General features: G+C 28.5%; 1 protein-coding gene across 7 annotated transcripts in view; it reads left to right on the forward strand.

Annotated features, from left to right (window-relative positions):
* Piezo (piezo type mechanosensitive ion channel component) overlaps positions 1–23,065 on the forward strand; it is a 30,019-nt gene that overhangs the window by 4,622 nt on the left and 2,332 nt on the right. The window contains exons 2-33 of one of the 7 annotated variants that reach the window (XM_015322283.2): positions 2,662–2,754; positions 5,700–5,915; positions 6,018–6,250; positions 6,889–7,320; positions 8,209–8,331; positions 8,941–8,988; positions 9,721–9,832; positions 9,914–10,023; positions 10,112–10,378; positions 10,467–10,793; positions 11,092–11,237; positions 11,314–11,460; positions 11,571–11,701; positions 11,775–11,917; positions 12,004–12,180; positions 12,271–12,787; positions 12,888–12,983; positions 13,060–13,502; positions 13,596–14,001; positions 15,506–15,568; positions 16,161–16,306; positions 16,956–17,132; positions 19,057–19,353; positions 19,557–19,633; positions 20,077–20,157; positions 20,569–20,649; positions 21,121–21,397; positions 21,487–21,650; positions 21,762–21,926; positions 22,276–22,443; positions 22,550–22,697; positions 22,768–22,982. In XM_015322283.2, coding sequence (XP_015177769.2) covers positions 2,691–2,754; positions 5,700–5,915; positions 6,018–6,250; positions 6,889–7,320; positions 8,209–8,331; positions 8,941–8,988; positions 9,721–9,832; positions 9,914–10,023; positions 10,112–10,378; positions 10,467–10,793; positions 11,092–11,237; positions 11,314–11,460; positions 11,571–11,701; positions 11,775–11,917; positions 12,004–12,180; positions 12,271–12,787; positions 12,888–12,983; positions 13,060–13,502; positions 13,596–14,001; positions 15,506–15,568; positions 16,161–16,306; positions 16,956–17,132; positions 19,057–19,353; positions 19,557–19,633; positions 20,077–20,157; positions 20,569–20,649; positions 21,121–21,397; positions 21,487–21,650; positions 21,762–21,926; positions 22,276–22,443; positions 22,550–22,697; positions 22,768–22,982 — 6,197 coding nt within the window. In that variant the 5' untranslated portion in view covers positions 2,662–2,690. Of the gene's footprint in view, positions 1–2,661; positions 2,755–5,699; positions 5,916–6,017; positions 6,251–6,888; positions 7,321–8,208; positions 8,332–8,940; positions 8,989–9,720; positions 9,833–9,913; positions 10,024–10,111; positions 10,379–10,466; positions 10,794–11,091; positions 11,238–11,313; positions 11,461–11,570; positions 11,702–11,774; positions 11,918–12,003; positions 12,181–12,270; positions 12,788–12,887; positions 12,984–13,059; positions 13,503–13,595; positions 14,002–15,505; positions 15,569–16,160; positions 16,307–16,955; positions 17,133–19,056; positions 19,354–19,556; positions 19,634–20,076; positions 20,158–20,374; positions 20,441–20,568; positions 20,650–21,120; positions 21,398–21,486; positions 21,651–21,761; positions 21,927–22,275; positions 22,444–22,549; positions 22,698–22,767; positions 22,983–23,065 lie in introns of all 7 variants that reach the window. The other 6 variants (XM_015322280.2, XM_015322284.2, XM_015322285.2 and 3 more) reach the window with 6 other exon arrangements.

Below are 23,065 nucleotides of genomic sequence, written 5' to 3' on the forward strand. Positions count from 1 at the left end.
GAGTAAATAAGGACTGGAAGTCTTTAAGAAAGCATTTTTTAAATTTTATACATTATAAATAAAATTTAATATTTATTTAATTAAATAATATTTATTATTAATATATTTATTAATATTATATTTATAATATTATTTTATTTTATAATATTTATTTAATAATAACTAATTTAATATATCTATTTAATAAAATATATATATATATACATATATATTAAAATAAATATTAAATAAAATTTAATAAAATTAAATTAATTATTAAAATTAAATTAAAAGTATAATTATATATAATTTAACCCTCTTAGAATGTACTATGAACGCATATATGCGTTTGGTAATAATTACCAGAGTAATCATCTATCGATATATACATATACGTGTTTGTTAATATTAATGTAAAATAATAATATATATATTAATTAATTAAATTATATTCATAAAGACAAACTTTAATTATTAAATATAATTTATTATTACAATTTGATTAATAATAAATTATTCCGTTCTTACAAAAATATTTTAGTTCAAAGTAATTTACCACTCAAAGGGTTAATTTGTTCCTTGATAGACGTTCATCTAAAATTAGTTAAAAAATACTTTTAATCATTTCACTTTTCATCGATATTAATAATCATCGTCACGCAACCAACTAGGCTGCGTGTTTATTTTTTCTTTTTTTTTTTCTTTTTTCGATTCACTTCGATAATAACATAAAAATTTTTTGTCGTTCCTTTTTATCTATTATTTTTTTTTATAAATCCCGTAGGTAATTGGAATCTATCATTTCGTGTCGTAAGGGGTTACAAAGGGGGTGGGGTTAGGGAAGGGAAAGGGGAGGTTGGTTAAAAGTCGGCACACCTCCCAATGGGACAACGACGACTGTGACGAACCTCCCTCCTATTTTTCTTTCTCTGTAATTGCTTCGTAATTAAATTGGGTGTGTCACTTTTTTTGTTCATTCCATTCGTAGAAGAAGATAGACAGTTTTCCTATTAAAAAAAAAAAAATAAAAAAGAAAAATAAAAAAAGAAGAAATAAAAAACTTCGGAGAATGGACGCAGGATTTTTTTTGATTATCCTTACTTCCAACGTCGAGAGAGAACTTCAACTACGAACAAAACAAAAAGAAAAAAGAAAAAAGATAGAAGAGTAAAAACAAGATAAAAAAAAGAAAGAAGAAAAAGGAGGAAGAATCATTACTAAAAAGAAACGTCCTATTCTGATTCGCCTACGCTAAAATAGAAAGTATAAGTATATATATATATATATATATATCCTACGTATTTGCAAATGAAGATTCGAAATCTAAATAAAACCGTGAGTGTTGAGTGAATGAGTGAATGAGAGTTTGTGCTGATTTTTATCCGTGGGAGGAATAATATCTATGACGAAGTCAGGAAATGGTACGAGAGAAACGCGACTGTTCATTTTTCCTGTCACGTGTGTGTGTGTGTGTGTGTACATGTATATATGTTAACATTAAAATGTTACCAACTATATATATATATATATATATAATCATTTGATTGCACAAACATAAAGAAAGAATAAAAATATTAGATTGTGAAGAAAATTCGTGCCGATTTCGTTGGATGATTGAAACACAACCGCAACGCATTTAAGTTGTTGTTTTTTATTTTTTTTTTTATTTGGTATATTATTTATTAAATAATAATACATAAGTGTCATTCTTTTGTACAATCTTGTAACCATCTTTAAGGGATAACTTTAAAATTTCACTCTTCCACAACTTCTCAGGTTTTTTTTTTTAGTAAAACAAATTTTATATTACTTACCAAAAATCGTCACAAACTTTCCGAACAATCCAATCATTTTCTAGGCTTTCCAAACAACCAATCATTTTCTAAGCTTTTAAAATAATATTTTTGTCTATTTTTGTATTTTTTGTTTTTTTCTTTTACTAAATCACATGGCATGTGTGCTTTTGAAAGTATAATTTTAAATACATAATTATTACATATATTTATTATCATTTGATTGCACAAACATAAAAAAAAAAGAATAGAAAAATAATATCCGAACAACCAATCATTTTCTAAGCTTTTAAGATAATTTATAATTTCTATTTTTGTATTTCTTTTTTTTTTTTCCTTTCCTCTTTCACTAAACCACATGGCATGTGTGCTTTTGAAACAAATCGATTCTCAAAACTCTCTAACTGTTATCTCTCATTGGCAATGAAACATGAAACAAGTATAAGTGTACTTTAGATCATGTATTCGAATATATGCACACATACACACAAATTGCCTTTCAAAAAGGCCTTTAATCTTTTACGGCTGACCGTTCGAAGGAATATTTTAGGTATACGTTCGCTTATCGCAAAAATCATGTCTACCTTTTTGTTAAAAGGGTGATCCTTAAAGCGTCAGCACTGCGTCTCTTGGTAAAACAAGGTTAAAGGCATTCGACTGCAGCAGTGCCGTATCGATTGTAGTAAAAGAGAAATAAAATGAAAGAGTGAGTGAGAAAGAGAGAGAGAGAGAGAGAGAGAGAGGGGTATAAAGGGAAAGGGGATAAGGGGGGGAAAGGGGGTGGAAGAAAGCTGACGAGGGTAGTATCACATCTCAATAACTACTTGAAATCACCTTTGCTAAAAGGTTACATTTTTCATGACCGATTTCTCTAATTTTGTTGTTTCAGGGTGAAGGACCAACCGTGTGGATCGAGTCATGACGAAATATTGGTTCAATGTCATTATTTTCAGGGTTATCCTTCCGGCCATATTAGCAGGATGTAAGTTAATTATTTAAAACTTGTGTGTATTTAGTTAGCTTGTTAATTAATCAAATTTTTGCATTAAAATAGAATAGAAAAGAAGAATTGGGATTGTACGTTAGATTTCATTTCCAATTGAAAAATATATATATATATAACAATAGTAATATATATAAAATATATAATATTTTAAGATATAATAAATATATATATATATATGTTTTAATTACGTATATGTGAAATTCCTAATTTAAAACTCTAATATTATAAATATATATATTATAATATTATAATTTATAATATATATATATAATTTATTATATTTTTATTAATATAATAATATATTTATTATATTATTAATAATATAATTTATAATAATATATTTTATAAATTATAATATATATAATATTTAATATATATATTATAATATATTATAATAGTATTAATATATTTAATATTATTAATAAATAAATTATAATATATTTTATTTTTTAATATTATATATATTATATTATTTTATAACATAAATGCAAAATTTTTAACTATTATCAAACTACAGAAGAAGAAATCGAAAAACGTGGTGTTATATATATATGTATATAGGAATAGTGCAATGATTTGGATTATTCGAACAAAGATAGATAGATAGGAGAGGCACGTTCGATGACATCATGTTATAGGAATGGATTTTATGATAGACTAATGACCTTAGATCGTGCGAACTTTTAGCTCTTTGTATAGGTGTTTCTTTTTCTTTTTATTTTACTTTTATTTTTACTTTTACTTTTTTTTTTTTTTTTATCTATGCTAACGTCATAATCGAAAATAGAAATTCCAAGTCAATTCTGTAATATCGAAAATAAAACGTAGTTTTGTATTGTATAATACAATTATTGATTATCATTTTGAGATTTTGGAAATGTAGTTTTGTTATTTTTTTATTTTTTTATTTTGAACATCATTTTTAGCAATCTCTGTCGCGACATTTTTGAACAGTTATAACCAACTTTAAGTGTTACCTAAAATTAGATGACCTAAGTTTTCGTTTCCGTATATCGCAGCTCGTAGACGTTGTCACGACACTCGTTGTTCTTCGATTTCCTCTTCTGTATGTTTGATAATACTCAAGAATTTTACATATACTTTATAAAAAAAAATATATATATATATTTAACTAGCATGATCAAATAAGTTAGCAGTAAATTTAAGATAACAAATATAATAAAGCTTGGAATTTATCTGTCATATAAAAATTATGGTTTTTATCCTAAGTTAAAAAAGAAAAAGTCAAATAAAAAAAAATAAAAAAAGAAAAAAAAACGTGAAATGACAAAAATCTCTGGAGTATACGGGTGACCTCATTTTACGCACGAGTTTCGTGATCTTTCTTTCATCAAAGGTCTGCTTTGACCTTTAACTTTGTCGGCAAGATAAATTATTATACTAAGTAGTCGTGAAATTAAACTTGTTATTAACTTCTTTTATTTTTTATTCTTTTTATTTTCTTATTACTTACTAAAAATCTATTTATACATATTTCTTTTCTCTTTATGTATTAATGTGTATAAAATTTGTTAGAAATTAATAAAAATTAATTGAAATTAATGGAAATTAAATTAAATTAAATAATTTAATGATAAATCAATGTATTATTTAAATTTATTTATTTAAAATAAATATAATGTTTAATAATTTAAATAATAAATTCATTTCTTATGAATAAAATACGATAGATAAATTAATTGAAATTAATTAAATTAAATTAAATTAAATTAAATTAAATTAAATAATTTAATTTTAAAATTAATATAATGTGTAATAATTTAATAATAAATTTATTTGTTATTATTAAAATACGATAGATAAATTAATTGAAATTAATTAAATTAAATTAAATTAAATTAAATTAAATAATTTAATTTTAAAATAAATATAATGTGTAACAATTTAAATAATAAATTCATTTGTTATGAATAAAATACGATAAATTAATTGAAATATAATAAAATTAAATAATTTAATAATAAATTTATTTGTTATGAATAAAATACGATGTAATAAAATACGAACGCACATTAAAGTATCGAATATCGAAATCTAACGAGATGTATAATTTGATATAATAGTGCACTGTCCGAATTATTCCTAGTCACAAATAGTTGGCACATGTTACAATAGCCATTATCACGAGACACGTGTGTCTATGTATCACACATTTTTTCTTTTTTTTTTTATAAACCACAATCTAAGCAATCAATCTATACCTAATAATATTTTAGTAATGGTTTATATTTCGAGATATTCTAAGTTTGTATTCTGGTTATAAGTATGACAAGTTATCTTTCACGCTTCGTCATACTAATTAGTATTCTATATCTAAACTCTTTACTCGCAAGGCTTATGTTAATCATATGCATATATTCATTCTTATAATTTTTTCCAATGTATCAAACAATAGTACTTGTGTTTAACTAAGCCATTTTTTTAATTAAGTAAAAATAATTTTAAAATTGTTTAATTACTAAGAACATATTTCATAAACTAGTATATACAATAGTGTATAGAAATAAGATGATTCATTTTAATGATTCGTGACATCATCAGCTAATCAGCTAATCATGATTATAATAAAGGTACAATATGGCGGCCGGAATAAAAATGATTTAAAAATTAATTACTAAGATCATATCTTAGAAAATAGCATATACAATAGTGTATAGAAATAAGTTAATTAATTCTAGTGATTGGTGATATAATCAGCTAATCAAAGTTTAAATGATTATAGTAAAGTTACAATATGGCGGCCGGAATAAAAATGATTTAAAAATTGTTTAATTACTAAGATGTTATTTTATAAAATAGTATATAAAATAGCATATACAATAGTGTATAGAAATAAGATAATTAATTTTAGTGATTGGTGATATTATCAGCTAATCAAAGTTGAAATGATTATATTAAAGGTACAATATGGCGGCCGGTAGGACTATCCCTAGTATATTTGGGACTGGCATTATATTCGCCGATAGTTCCAACACCCACAAACAAAACGATGTCTGGTCATACCGGACTTTACTTAAAGGCAACCATCTGTTTGTGCTTCCTAGTTGCCATAACTCAGCTTACGTTTCACATAGTTTTATTAGCAATGCCACCATACGGCTATTTTCTTCAAGACTGTACGTATGACACGTAAGACAATTAAATAATATTCTAAATAGGCTCTATCAAAAAATGAAAATAAATAAAATGGAAACAAAAAAATAAATATACATTAACAGGTCAATTTATGGAAGAATTGTTCAGACACATAGGTCTAGTAAAACTAGATAACGCATCGGTATGGGAAGTGTTTTATTGGCTAACACCAGAATTAATATTATTACCGATAACTATAGTTATATACGTAATGTGTCGTTTCTTAACGCAAAATAAACAAAACAATGGTGAGGAGGACGTATCCATTCAAAGAACTAATGATTCTGCCAAAAAACCAGAAGACAGGACTACAAAGGTAATTTCTAATTTACTTTATAACGTTCGCTACACACCATGTGTCTCATGTGTGACGCATTAGTTTGTTTCAAGAATTCACCTTCACATATATGTGACTTTACTGTCTGGTTATTATTATTTAATGTATCATATATATGTGACGTATAGATTATAAAATGTATTATATATGTATAGTTCAATGTTATATAATTATATATAATATAATATCATTATTGATATTTAGGTAGAATACCTAATACCTTTTTGGATTTATTTAATTAAAAAAATAAAATAAAATAAAATTTATTAAGCCAATCAATTTTGGCTTATAAATTAATTATATTGTATATATTTATATATAACATAATATTATTAAAATACCTAATACCTTTTTTTTAGTTTATTTAATGAAAAAAATAAAATTCATTAAGCCAATAAATTAGCTGATAAATTAATTAATTGGCTTAATTAATTATCAAATATAAATGATATATATATAATATAATATTTACATAACATATATATATATATATCATCTTAGGAATGATTTTGTTAACTAACCATAAGACCATGGGTAGCGAACGTATTAATAAAGCTCTCTCTCTCTCTCTCTCTCATTCATAATGAAATTGTAAATAATTGAAATTCATTATACAGATAATCAACTTTCTTGGTCGTATCGGCACGTACGTAGTTCTTGCATCCTTGTGCTGTACGGCATCCTTAAAACCATCGATTGAAGGAGCATTTTACTTTTTGGTATTTCTTGGTGCTGCCACATGGTGGGCTTGCAATAAAGAATTAAGAAAAGGTTTTGCAATTTTATGCAAAATCGTTATGATCGTAGTGATCGTTCATATTGTAGCATTACTCAGTTATCAAAATCAATGGCCTCAAGAACTCATACCGGTTAATAGCACGTGGTCTCGTTATTTTGCTCTCACTGCTATTTATCGTACTAATTGTACACGACCAAATTATGTGGAGTATGCAGACGATACCGATTGGCTACCTTACGGATACGCATTGAGATTATTTTGGCTCTACTATGTTTTGGCTCTTCAATCACAATTTCTCAGTAAAAAACCAGTAAGTCATGTAACTATTACAAATAAATAAAACAAATATTGTGCCAACAGGTTTTGATACAAAATTAAGATTTCATTAAATACAAATGAAAATGTCATTTAATCATTTTCTATCAATTTTGATTTATTATATTAAATATTATATTATAGGTATTTTTACATTATGAAGAATTGGGTTTGATTTTATAATAAAAATGTCTCTCTATAGTTCGATATTATCATTAATTTTGAAACAAAACCTAAAGGCTTTGATATCATTTAATATATTTCTTTCAAAGGTTTAAGTATACTTATATTTATATATATATATATCTATAATCACAACGTAATAATAAAATGAGAAGTGTATAAAAATTGTTAAATAACACATTACATGCTTGAGCAATTTCAACTAACATAATAACAAAATCTAGCGAAGAGATGCATTTAACGAATTCAGTTAACATCGAATGTTTGGGCGTTCTTTATTAACTTTCACGAACACACTGGATATGTTGTTTCAAATTTCTATAATATATTATAATATATTAATTGTCTAGTTGCATCGGACATATTTTAATAATCTCTATTATGAATAAAACAAAACAAAACAAAAATAATGTAATTGTATAGAAATTTGTTTTGTTATAACACATTATCATGGTGTTATGTTAAAAAAAAGAAAAAATCAAAACAAAAAATATTACGATAACTTATTAAAATAATATAAGTCAACATTAATAATCATTTGAACAAAAAAAGATAAGAAACCATGATCCATTCAATAACAACAACCAACAACAGATAAAATGAACACACAAGTCAGCGCGTAGTAACAATTATTATCTATCGTGTTTGTTTCCACCACTTGTTTAACCGATAAGTAGCTTTTACTAACGAAGCTTTGCAGGCAAAGAAAGTGACACGATTAAGCGGTAAGCTCGAGAACTTGGACACGCCATTGTCCAGACATGTTTCGATCCGACGAAGAACACCGTCCCAAAGATGGCAATCCGCACGACGGAAGGCTCGCGTAAGGAATTTTCCTGCATGAGCCTTACAAAGCTATTTTATCATTCAAAATATCTCTCTACGTGTTCAATATAATATCTGAATGTGTAGCATGATTGTGTTGAATTGATTGATTTATATTTTTCTTTTTGGAAAAAAAAAAAAAAGAAGATGAAAAGGAAAAGGACAAGGATGTTTCTTACGATTTTATTTTTTTTAGATTTTGCTTCGCGAAAAAAAAAAGAAAAGAAAATACCTTGTAATTATTATTTGTATTCTTTTAATTTATTATTATTATTATTATTATTATTTATGATTTTGCTTGTGTAACACGCAAATACACACACACACACACACAGTTATTTTTTGTTTTTAATCCAGCTAAAGAGACCGACAGCATTTTGCGTAAATATTGTATATACATGATGCAGTATGTTTTTTTTTATCATTTTTTTCTTTTTTTATATATTTAAATGATCGCTAGATTGTTCGCTAAATGGTTTCGGTCTCTTTTTAAAAACATTTCGAATTTTGATTTGCTGTGGCCTTACAGATTTATGGTTGTTCCTTAACGCTGAGCAATACACTTTTCCGTTTGGATGCCGCTATGTTTAGTTTGCCATTGTTTTAGAGGCCGATCGTTGATACATCGATGATACTTCCCAACGAGAGGACACCCGTACGTATATCGTTCAAAATATGCACGAGTATTACAATAATTTATTTATGTTTTTTTTTTTTTAATTCTACCAATTCCTATATCGTTTACATAATGTACGTATACATATATAATATGTATATATGTGTTTGATAAACAAATTCTTGTTGCCCGATATTTTCTCTCTACGTATAATCGTTATTCTTATTAACATATTGGTGTAAACACTTCGCTACACTATTTATACATGTGATGATTTTTGCACGCAAATATATTTAACCCAATAATAATTTTGCTTATCTACATACATTTAAAACGCAATTACAAATATATATCTATAAACAATATTTTGATTAGTATTGATAAAATTGATTGTTTACATTAACACATTCGCGATCGGCATATTTTTTCCCTTTTTTTTTTTTTAATACCGATTACTTACTGGCAAAAATAATAATGAATTATTTAAATATTTTATTGAAATAATTAAATATATAAATTTAATATATAGGTACAATTTATATTTATATATATTTATATAAACATTTAAATATTATATATAACAATTTATTTATATTAAATTTTTAAAATGTAAAATCACGTGAATTCACGTCAGAGTGGCAACTATGAATATAACTTTGAAAAGACGTGAATACACGTCACCGGTCGCGAATGTGTTAATATATTGTATAGGTAAATAGAAAACTTATAATATATAATAATAAAATATATCAATTATGTTACGTTTGTTAGTTGATGCGTTTTGGATCTGGAAGAACAGGACTTCTGCAAGATTCTACTGGCAGCGTTATCATACAAGATGGCCATCAAGATGATAATATTCAATTACAAAATCTTGATGATGGTTCGTCATTTAATATTAAAATATATCACGCCTGAGTCATTCTATTATTATTTATAATAATAATAATAATAAATTGTACAGGTGTACCTGGAGATAGTCCTGGCATTTTGGAACATATCATTATGGCTGTCTACTCCATATTTCAATTGATCGTTAATTCATCTTATCTCGCTACCAATATTATCATGATGGTAAAGAAATAAAAATTGAATATTATAATATACATATAATATCAATTATTTGTAATTCATTTATTGAATGTTTTATTCTATTACTCAGACCTGGAGTATAATGTATCACAGTTGGACAACCTTTGCTCTTTTACTTTGGGCTTTGATTCTATGGATGGTATCTAATAAACGTGCTTCAATGATGAAATGTTCACCCTTCATCGTCTTTTATTCGACCCTTTTGTTACTTGGGCAATACGTTTACAGTATGGATTTGACTGAAGAAGAATTGCCAACTATGGTTAACGGTATAAAAATATCCGAAATAGGATTCAGTAAAGCACAAGAACTCAGCCGTTGGCATTTGATTGTTAAGGTAATTAAGAAAAGAAAAAAAAAAGAAAGATTTATAATTTTCTAATAAGAAATAATATAGAGTAACATTTGATCCATTTAAATTGTAGTGTTCGTTCATGTTGATATTTTGGATTACAATGAGACAATATACAGCAGAATGGAAACAACAAAGACAATTGTCAACTTTGCGAGACATTGTCGCGCCTTTGCACGTCTCAGTTTCTACAGCTACAACAGCGATGAATCACGAAGTACCAGAAGTTAAAAGCAAATTTATGAAAGACGTTGGTATCATTTTAAAACAACTCTTGACAAAATTCTGGATCGCCGTTGTAGCCATTACGCTCTTCATTTGTGGTATTACCGGTGAACGAATGACAGTTTTCCGAATTATTTACATGTCCTTATTCCTTATCTTCGTAATTACATTTCAGGTGACTCAAATATTTTATATATCTTATATACATAAACATAGAGGGTATCTCAAAAGTTGCTTTATCGAGACAATCAAATCAAATCAATAAATTATTTATAAATTATTAATACAATTAAAATATTGTATTTCTTAATAACAGTGTTATATTAAACAAATATAAGCTTATTATGTCGACAAAAATTACTGTCAATTCGATAAAATTACTTTTGAGACACTAGTTGAAACATTGATTAGACATTGCGATAACACTTTGACTAAAGTAAGATTAAGTGAATAATTAATTTGTTAATTATCAGATGTCCTGGTCAATATGGAGAAAAATAATGTATACTTTTTGGATAACTGTAATTGGTTATTCCATAATCATGTTAATCCTTGTATACACCTATCAATTTCAAAATTTCCCGACATATTGGAATTATTTGGGTATAAACGAACAATTGTGAGTATTCGTATTTAATTACTACTTTATTATATAATTTATATTGTTCATTGTTATAATTATTATTTTTCTATAGACAAATGGACATTGGTTTAGAAATATATGAAACGAAGGATTTGTTTGTAAGATTATTGACACCAACATTTTTCGTTATCATCACGGTACTTCAGATGCACTATTTTCATAATGACTTTTTACAAGTAACAACTATCGAGAAACTTGGGTTTGTAATATATCTTCATTATTCATTTATTCCAAATCTTTTCAGCAAGAAAGTACGATATTTGGTATATTCATTTTAATAACAATTGATTAATTTTTTTTTTGTTTTAGACCAGAAAGTGCTTTTAGGCGAACAAGTCTCGGACATAGCCCGAGTTTGAACATTTCTATGACTTCACCTACAGATATTATTCTTGGAGAAGAGGAAACATCTAATATGTATACTTTGAAGCAACTCAAACGTAAGTTGATGTGTATATTCATTGATAAATAAAAGATAGAATACATTAAACACATTACCATACATTTTTACAGGAATGTCCAAATTGGAAAGAATTGAACTTATACGAAAGTTAATGAATCATTTAGTTCATTTTTACAATTATAGTTGGTTATTCCTTGAGATTCACATGCAAAAAATCATTTTTATTTCTTTAATTCTTTTATGTGTCAATGATGTGAGTTAGTTAAATTCATACAATGTATAATATATGCTCTTATATTATCATGTATAAAATATATATATAATTGTTTTTATTTTCAGGTATGCGCAATAAATCTTCTTTTTGTTCTTGCTGTAGTAATTGTAATTAATTTCAATAGAAACATACAGATTATGTCGATCAACGTTATAGCTGCCGTCATTGCCCTATTAATGGTAACCAAAATGTTGTATCAAATCAAATATATTAATCATAATAATTGGAACGTGAATTGCACGGTAAGTAAATAATCAATAGTATCGAATGATTATTTGCTATATTAATTCTCGTAACAATATTGTTAAATTGTTGGAATTATTCGTTTTTAGAGAGGATTTAACGAAAGTTCAGAAAAATATGTTGGCAACGACACCATATATAACATCGCAGAATGGTTTGGTATTAAAAAAGGTGAACCAGGACATCTTGCAGAATTGTTGAAGGGATACATTGGTATTGTTACAGTAACGACCTTAAGAAAAATAATTCGAATTCGACAGTGGTTTTATCGAAGTGCTAAAGGAGAGTCTTTGGAAACTCCTCAAGTCATGTTTCCAAATATTGGCAGAATAGACGCGGACAGGGGTATACCAGAATGTTTGAAGTTCCTCTTTAATTATGGATTTTATAAATTCGGCCTTGAGATGTGCCTTATCGGAATTGTTACTCTTATTGGCATGAGACTCGACTTTTACTCCGTTCTTTATGGTTGTTGGCTTCTATTGTTCTTCCCATTGAAGAGAAAAACCGTTTCTAGGATATGGCCATTCTTTAAAACGTTTGCTATAGTATTATTGCCTATACAATATGCTTTGGTGGTAGCACCGCCTACATGGCTTTGCATAGGTAATATACTTTGAAAAACAATTGTTTTGTTATTCAATTGCGCTTATCGATTTAACATAGTATATTATTTTTATTTGTCCTGTGTTATATATATATATAGAATATCCTTGGAGTCGTTCGGAAATGTTACAAAGATTGCAAGAATGGATGTATTTTCCAGATCCAGATTATCCACCAAATCCGAAAAAATTAATCTGTAGGTATTATACATTCGTATTGCAATAATTAAATGTAATTTAATAAAATGATTATCTTTACTTTTTATTGTTTAGGTGACTTTTTATTACTAATGATGATCGTTCGTCAGAGCCTTGTCTTCAGTATTGAACAAAGAAGCATAATATCCGGTCGAGACTTCATAGCGGGTCATAACTTCTCTGTTTTCCAGAACATGGATAATCCAAATTTTATGAATCCTGTTAAAGACTACGTTTCTCATATACACTCTTGGTTAGATGTATTTAAACGCGGCGTTATGATGAGTCTCATGTGGATCACACTTTCTATTATGTTCTTGGCTGGGACCAAAAGAACTAATTTGTTTTCTCTTGGTTATCTTATCGGTGCCTTTGTATTCTTATGGCAGGGTAGTGATTTCTATTTGAGACCAGTCAAAACAATACTTAAATGGTGGAATATGTTACTTGGTTATAACATCATTGTCATCTTTTCCAAATCTTTACTTCAAGGTGTTGGCTGTGTCTTGATACACGAGGTTAATATATTTTTTTTTATTATATCGTTTATTTGTTTTACTTTTCAATAATGATTTTCAAGAATCAAGTAATAACGGCGAAGAATTTTTTAGCTGGAAGGTTCTGCCTGCTGGCTAGTCCAATTACTGGGTATTGCCTGTCTTACAAAATTCCACAGCGCAACGAACGATATAGGAAACGTCGGAGAGATTTGTCAAGTACCTAGAGAAGATATTGGCATGGTTTGGGATGGATTATGTTTCGGATTTCTTTTGATGCAAAAACGTCTCTTTAAAAGTTATTATTTCTTCCACATCGTGGATGAAACAAAGGCAATGAGTATATTAGCATCGCGAGGAGCTGAACTTCTTGAAGAGTTGCATCAGAAACGCATAAGGATACAAGATAATGTGGAAAAGACTGTTCTACAGAAACTCAAACACAAGATGGACAAGATCAAAGCTAATCAGAGAAAAATTCAGGGACCGTCATATAGAGAACCTCAAACCCATAAAATAGGTAAGAGAATGTTTCTTTATTATAGACTACGATTATCCAAATTTAAATTCGTTCTAATAATAGGATCGATTAATTAGAATAATTAATTCGTTTGAATCTATATATCGAAAGGACGATACGACGTTAAAATTATATACAATATTATTATAAACTCGTTGTGTTAGGAAATGACACATTTCAGAAGAGGCAATAATCAAAATCAACTGTAATTCAGCTATAATTCAGCTTGACAAGAAAAATAATATTAATTAGAAATCCCTTTGTGGTCGACCTTTCCGAAAACATTTCCGTGTAGTATTGAAGAATTAATTTCATTCCCTAGAACCTATATACATTTGTCCTATTCCATTTGAAGCCAATGCAGGTTTATTCTAGTGAGCCGAGCATGTGAAACGCACATTAAATTCGCACCTTAACCCAAAGTCTCTTTATTTAATGCAAACAAAAAGGGGAAGCACCTTTGGCGAGGTCTTCCAGCGTGAGTTCGTGCGTTTCATCGGGTCACACTCCACCTCAAGGTTATCAGACGCCGATTGACGAGGACAATGATGAACCACCTCCGTTGACGCCAAGAGCTGCGTCGCTCTTGCAAGCGCCAACACCGAATTCGGCCATCATGACAGTGAGCCTTGAGGCTTACCTCGAGCCCACTCGAATATCGTTCGGTTCTCCGCCGAGTAGCGAGCTGAATCCACGTGGGCCCTCACCTGACGAAACTTTCCCAGTCTTCTCTCCTCCGCCCTACGATCAACCTCTTCAAGATCGCTCGTTGACTTTTTCGACGAGACATCGACGACAATCCAGTTTCATCGGTCCACCCTGGATGAACGGACTGCAAACACCGAGGCAGTCCATTGTCTCAACCGCCTCTCGTTCCCCGCACTCTCATCACACATGTAACGACACTGCAGGAAACAACGTCCTCGTCGTCAGTCTGCTACGATGTCCTGTACATAAGCTTCCACGCTCTAGCACTTCTTAGTTCGTCTTATCCATCAGCACTACTATTTACTACCTCTAACCATTTCTTCTTCTCTACCTTATTTTTTACTTTCGTTGCCACGTGTACAAAAATAAGCGACTGTTAGGACAATGCGATCGGTAACAATTATCCGATGAAAAGAAACTGTACCTTTAGGAAACAAAATTGAACTCGGCCAATGGATAATATTCGATTTACGTTGACTTTTATTGAGTGTTAACTGTATAATAATTGCTGCATGAATTGTGATTTCGAAATGATTCATAGTGTGACAATTATGTGGCATTTTTAGAAGTAGTATCATTTAGATCACTGTGATATCTTTATTTATTTGTTTATTTATTTATTTATTTACTTATTTATTTATCTTCATCGTTATACAATTAAATACTTTGTTTTGTTCATCGTATTTCTTTTTCTTTTGTTAACGAACGAGATTTAAAATGATCACAAGGGTAGACCCCATGTCCAAAATTTTACATCACTTTTTTCATCTATTTTATTTTATCTGTGTTTTGTTAGATACTCTTTATCCAGGGACTCGGCCGTTGTACAGAGTTCGCGCTCCAAAGACCAACAGAGAGGGTAAATTAATAATTTTTACAGCTTAACTCTGGGCTTTATTTCCGGCTTAACCGATGTCCTTCTCTGATTTAACCACATTAAATTATTACAGGCAGTACTTGTATAACTTGTACATATAAAACAGCTTATCTAACTGATGTGTCGCTAATTTTATTGTCATTATCTTAATAATTAATTGTATTATTAATTCTGTACATTATATATGTTACTGTCTATGTAAGAATATTAACGAACAAAATATGAATAACTAAAATTAATTGTATCGTAAATTATACGTCAAAGCAAATCAGATACAATTTGAAAATATTACAAAAAGCTATGTAAATATGAAATTATTTATAAATGATATGATATGATTTTGAAATAATTATTATCAAAAGAATCATTGAAAAAGTTTATACAACAATTGAATAATTTCAACAAAATTGATCTGATTTAGCTGAAACTATGATGAGAGTAGCTTCCGTTATTATTTGCTTTAAATCTAGAAATTTAAGAAATATTCGTACTAAATGCATGGCTTTAATTTCTTTTAAGCTAGTATCAAGTAGTAGTAGTATAACGTTAATAACATTTATATTTTTCTAATTAGCCATCAGGTCAGGTGACTACTACATGTTCGATGACTTGGACGACGACGATGTAACCGATATTGTAGCTGATGCTGAAGCAGAAAGAAAGGAAGATGAAAATCGTCGTGAACGTGAAATAACTGATAGAAGAATGACAGTAGCTGAGGTATATTATTTGAATTAGTTTCAACTATAATATGGATTGAAGAAAGATTTTACTAATTTCTTTTTTTTTTTTTTTCCCCACCCACTTTTGTTTATCCGTCCAAAAGATTACGACGATCTGCTGAAAGACCCTCATAGAAATGAAATATAATTATTATATCGGTTGAGCTTTTTTTTTTGACCATATAAGAAAAGAAAAGAAAAATCCAAAAAAAAAAGAGATTAAATTTTGTAATAACATTTAAGGAAAACGTTCAGCAAAGTCGTAGCTTGAATATTTGCGTTTTTACCCTTGCCCAATTGCGTAACTACATACACACATATACGCATACGTTTCATGTTTTTCCCCCGATTTGATTTTCTCATTTTCTCCCCTACATATGCCTGATAATCTTAAAACAAAAAAACAAAAAAAAATGATCAAATACATCCCTATACAATAGTTAAAAGTATATGCTCTTCTTCTTTTTTTCACTTTGAGCTTATTCTTGGGGAAAGAAAGAGAGAAAGGAAAAAAGAAAATTCCATAAAATAAAAAATAAATTATGATGATGATGATGATGATGATGATGATGAAAAAGAAACAAAAAAACAAACAAAGAGAGAGAGAGAGGGAAAGAAAATGACGCGTAAGTGTGATGTCCTTGCAGCTGATGGATACGCTGATTAAGACAGACATTGAGATAGCGACCCACGTTGCCATGTATGGAGGAACGAAAAAGGATGCGTTGAGACTTCGCCGTAGGAGCGTACCGTTGACGCGGAAGAAATCGTCCATGTCCTATCTGAGTGCGCGATCCGAGACCGAGACTGCCGTGGCAACCGACGTGAGATCCCCTTTACCAAAAAAGAAAACAACAATTACATATAATAAAAAAAAAAAAAGAAAGAAAAAAAATATATATATGAAAAAGAAAGACTGTGCATGACTCTCTCTGCTAACTCTTCTTCCTTTTCGTTGTATATATATATATATATATATTTTTTTTTGTTAATCCTGATTGTGAACAACCACAATTTTTGCCTTCATCGCCGCAGCCGCTGCAGCCGCAAACTCCTTCTTCTTCTTCTTCGCCATTACTGTTGCCACTGACCGCTAACTATATTTTTTATCATTTTTTTATTTTTTACGTCTCTGATTTTTTCTTTTTTTTTTCTTTTGTCATGTCGTTTTATTTTTATTCATTTTATTTTGTCCAATTGTATAAGCTGGGTTTAAAAAAACATATTTGTTACGAAGGGAGACCATTTGTTGTTGTTTTTATCTTCGAGAGAAGAAACTTCATTATAAATTATAAATCAATTTTATATATATATATGTTATTATATATATATCATTAATATATTATAATATATTATATATTATTTATAATATATATAATATAAATTTATATATTAGATATATATATAATATTCCGAAAAATGTAGAATTAAAACTCTCTATCGCTTTTGTATTTTTGTTTTTTTTTTCTAAATTGCAAATTTCTTATCTTTTAATTTAACAACGAAAGATTTGAACAAACGCCTCAGGCAGTCTTTATAAAGTCGCGATAGCACGAAATTCAAATTAGCTTATAATCTATTATACGCTTTAAATCTGCAATGCTCTATTTATCTATTATATACATACTTACATATGTCTTCTTTCAGTAATCTGTGTACTTAATTTTCTCTTATTTATATATAGCCAAATATTCAATCGTAATTTGACATATTTATAAGCTAGCTAAATATATGTTAGATTATATACATATATACATACATATATAATCTTAATAGGATATTTTGACTAAAACTACAAATCTTTAACAAATTTTAACAGTAGATTATTTAAAATGGTAATTATTTGTAAATCCGATCGCTTTCTTTCCACCAGGTATATTTTATTCTCTCACGCGCTTTATATCAAGCTTTATTTAAATGATGGCGAAGGTGTGTATACCTACCTACCTACCTACCCTACCTACCTACGTGTGCTCTCATTTGTATTACAAATGACTATATCGTGTTCCGTATTTATTTTCTCAATGTTCGTAGATACAGTTTATAGTGAGGCTCTTCATCGCTGATATATATATATATATATATTTATATATATATATATATATCATATGTAAAACGCTCGATATATATTGCGCTTACTATCTTTATTTATTGTTTTTTACAGTCTAGGGCCTGCAATCACAAGCTTCTTGTTATTTAACAATAATCGTTAATAACGAATAATCAACGTTTATATTTTAGCTGGATTTGTAAACGATCAATTCTGTCAATTGAACAATTTGATAAAATGGATTCTTAACACGTTCCGTTCCAAGTCCTTTTTATCTGACTTGTCATTCAAGCCATTTAATTTTGCTTTAACAAAATCAACCATTACACATGTAATTATTAATTATTATAAATATAACAATTAAACATATTTATGTGCTTTGTTCTATACTACATTTTGTATAATGCATCAATATTTTAATAGAAATATATTTTTGTACAAAATTCAATTTGTTATAAACATATATTTAAATAAATATATGAAATGATAAGTGTACCTCACCGGTGGTACACGTGGAACGTAACGTGTTAATAATTATTCTGTATTTGAATAATAACATATTAATTAGATTTTAAAAATTGATCGTAATATGATCGTTTTCAATATCAAAATATATGTATATATATATATATATATATAAACTATAAAATATTTACACGTAAGAGATTAATTTTGTGTATTTATTTTGAAAATATTAGGGTGCCGATCGTGCGAGTATTACATCGGCTGAAATTGAATCGGAAGAAAAAGAATTGGCGACTGTTGATTTAGCAAAAACACCACCTATTTCTGACGATGAACGTGCGGAAGAAAAGGCGGAAGAAAAGAGTACCGAAGATGAGGAAGAAAAGAAAGTTTCCATTTCAACATATTTTCAATTCTTATGGGTAATGGTGAATAGTACTCTGATCTCAATGACCAAATATCTCAATCAGTTTTCTCGAGATTATAGATATATCCGTAAGGTTTTAGCGAAAGAAAAGAAAATATTAAAGGTATGTTGTATATTGCATTTATAATTCAGTGGGCGGTTCGTTAGAATATTACAATTTTCAAAAATACATGCACACAATACAAATGCACAATATTATACGAGCCGCTTCTCTGTCTCAATATTTCATAATATATAATAATAATATTGCTCTGCTTTCTTCGTTGTCCTAGATAAAATAACATTTGTAATTTTTAACATTAACAGGGTAAACCAGATTTCAAAATGGGTTTTAGATTAGGAATTAATCAAATGTGGCAACCGATACCATTGGTACAGGATAGGTAAGAATACATTTCTATTGTTAAATTTTACTAAGTAAGTAGCGTATTTGTGTAGGTATAGAAATATTTCAGATATGTATACGTCAAAAAAATGATTACGCTATTTCACGCTATACTTGTATGTATTTGAACTTCGATTTAATTTAAATGTTCTCGAAAAGTACACCTTCTTCTTTTTCTAGTTTGCTTTTTAAACAGTATGTTGTTCGTAGATTAGTGATGTAGTTCACAACAGTAAATAAAAGGATTATTACTCAAATTTAGTAGTTTAGAAAATCACTATAAATATATAGTAGTAGTTTTAAAGATTAGTAATATACGGTATTGGTATTTGTATGAACAAAGTTATAGCTCCTTTTTGTTGTTTTCTTCTTTGCTCTTAAACATATTGTATATGAATGTCATACCGTAGAAGCTAGTAGTAAATGTGCTCGCTCTGACAGATCATCAGCCAATGGAGATACAGAAGATGCTTCTGATCCCGGTGAAGGTCCTAGTCAGGACCAACGATCTCAGGCCGAAAGGTAAGTGCTTTGATATTTTAATAATGGTTTTGTAGAGAAGCATAGAAATGTAATTAATAGAATCTTCCTTTTATTATTAATCCTATAATCCTATATACAGGATGTGTGTTCCTTTTAAAAATATATTATGAATATATTAAATGTATTTAATTATCTGTATGTAACTAAAAAAAAAAAAAACATTACAAGTTACTTTATTATATCTTTTGACTAATAGGAAATCATTGACGCCGTTTCAACAACACAAAACGCAAAATGATATATCCAAATTGACCTCACCTACGTAAGTTTAATCCTTACATTCTATCCTATCCTAAATAATCCTAAAAATTATCCTAAAAATATGTAATTAGCTCTATTAGATAATCTAATCTAAAATAAACGTAGAAAGTGTGATGTTATTTTTGCTAGGAAGGAAAGCACGCTGACAGTACCTCATATTCGAATCCTGGCCCCAAGTTTGGAGCGAGGATTGGACAAGTCCTCCTCCAGGTATCGAGATTGTGTTGTATATTTTCATTGAATGAATTATTTGCATAGTAATGATATATTATAACTTTATACACTATTGCACGCATTTATCAGCACATTATATCACATTTAGCATTAATCACAACTATTGTTGTTCTACGTTTTATATGCTAATATATTTCATATACAATTTCATGTTTTCTTCATTGATATATTTGTTCGAACAACGAACAAGTTTTATTTTAAAAGCAGATTTATCGTATACATTTATTATCATTTTGTAAATACATTTTCTAGAATTCATAACAATTTATAATTAGCCCAATTTTACAGCATTCTCGAGCTAAGCTTTAAATCTGCTTTTAATATTGTACACATTGATGATTTGCAGAAAATAACAAAAGACCATTTACATTTACTTTCTGCAAATTTGTATTAAAAAATAATGTTAAACTTAAAACTGCATCTAATTCGAATATTTTCTCTAAACAGCACGGTTTTCTCGCAAATGTCACAAATTCAAGTTGAAGAAGAGGGTGCAGAATTATCCGAGTTTGATCAACCGCCGATAATTCAATTGGCAGCATCAATATGGTTTGGAATTTTGGCACATTCAAGTCTGTTGTGTTACTTTATGGTATTTCTTCATCAAATTAAAAATGCCTCTGTTATCTCTACACCATTACCTCTGATGGTATTTTGTTGGGGTTCTCTCACAATCCCACGACCTTCGAAAACATTTTGGGTGACTTTAATCGCTTATACAGAAGTAAGAATTTCTACAAAGTATCAAATTTGTAAAACGATATTATTGTATGAGTATATTAATAATTTGTTGAATAAATTTTACTCTTACAGGCAATCGTCATTATGAAATGCATTTTCCAATTGGATTTCATTCCTTGGAATCAAATAGCAACATCCAGTCATCCACTTTTCGGACCGAGAATTATTGGCGTTGAAAGACAACCAAATTATGCTCTATGGGATTTATTGTTATTACTTATGGTTTTCTTTCATAGGTATTTACTTCCTTTATACTATATAAAATATATAAAATATGAGGAAAATACTCGTAATTTCATGTGAAGAACTTTGAAATTAATGTTTAAATTATAAATATTCGAATGTAGATTAATGCTCAAATCATTGGGACAGTGGACTACACCATCGATAAAACCAAGAAAGATAATTCCTTCTCAAATGACAGTGATTACATCTAGAACTGTTGATCCTTCCTCTGGAGATGGCCAAACGGAAGAAACAATAACACATCCTTGGCAGCAAGGAACTACAGAGTATGTTGATTTTAATAATTAACCACTTGACATATTTTGACGTCTCCGAGACTTCAAGAACAACGTTCAGTATACCATTAAAGTAGCTGTTTCGGCCATGCATCAATACTGTTTTGTTTAGAATGTTGTAGATGCATTCCTCTTTTCAAAAAATCGCATAAATCAATGTAAATTTAAAAATAAAAAGCCCTGTTTTTGGGTTTATATATGAGTGCTCACAATGAAGCTAAATTAAATGGTATCTTATGGGCGCGTCGATAAGAATTTAATTTGTATGTCAAGTGGTTAAATCGATTTTTCTCTATTACTCTCTCGTTGTTTATGGAATTGGTAATGTTTGTTGATATAGATCACATATTGATATTAAAACACCAAAAGGTAGAAACTTAAATATTAAGGTAGCAACGGATGCGCAAAGTAGCACACCAACGGTAGATGAAAATGAAAAATTAGTAGCTATTCAAAGTGAAGAAGTGCATCCTCACAGTGAAAACATTTCAACTACCATGAATATGACGTGAGTTAGCTTTGTAAAAGGATCATAGATAAAAAAAGAAATAATAATAATAATAATAATAATAATAATTCGATCGATTTCATTTAAATCATAAAAATAATTTCAGAGTTAATAAGTATCTTGAACCTACAAGAGAATTCTTTACTAGAATTCTTAGTCCTGTTGGCAAAGAAAAGACAAATGTCTATGCATACATGTTCCTTTGTGATTTCTTTAATTTCATTCTGTTAATTTTTGGATTTTCTGCATTTGGTGTAAGTCATATGATTATTTTTTTAATAACGTTTCTTAATTTTGTCAATTATATCAATTTATTCTTTGTAGACACAACAAGGTGATGGAGGAGTGACAGCTTATTTGCAAGAAAACCGAGTGCCAATGCCTTTCTTACTCATGTTATTACTTCAATTTGCATTGATAGTTATCGATAGAGCTTTATTTTTGAGAAAATCCATTGTAGGAAAATTAATCTTTCAATATTTTCTCATATTTGGAGTTCACATGTGGATGTTCTTCATATTACCGAGTGTTACAGAAAGGTAATAAATATATTTATATTTAACACCACACAGTTTAGCTGACAATCAAAATAATATTCCATATAATTTGTTAAAAATGTTAT

This window comes from Polistes dominula, unplaced genomic scaffold (assembly GCF_049000335.1).
Source record: "Polistes dominula isolate Pdom_NZ unplaced genomic scaffold, Pdom_raw_medaka contig_79, whole genome shotgun sequence".
In the NCBI taxonomy this organism is placed as follows: domain Eukaryota; kingdom Metazoa; phylum Arthropoda; class Insecta; order Hymenoptera; family Vespidae; genus Polistes; species Polistes dominula.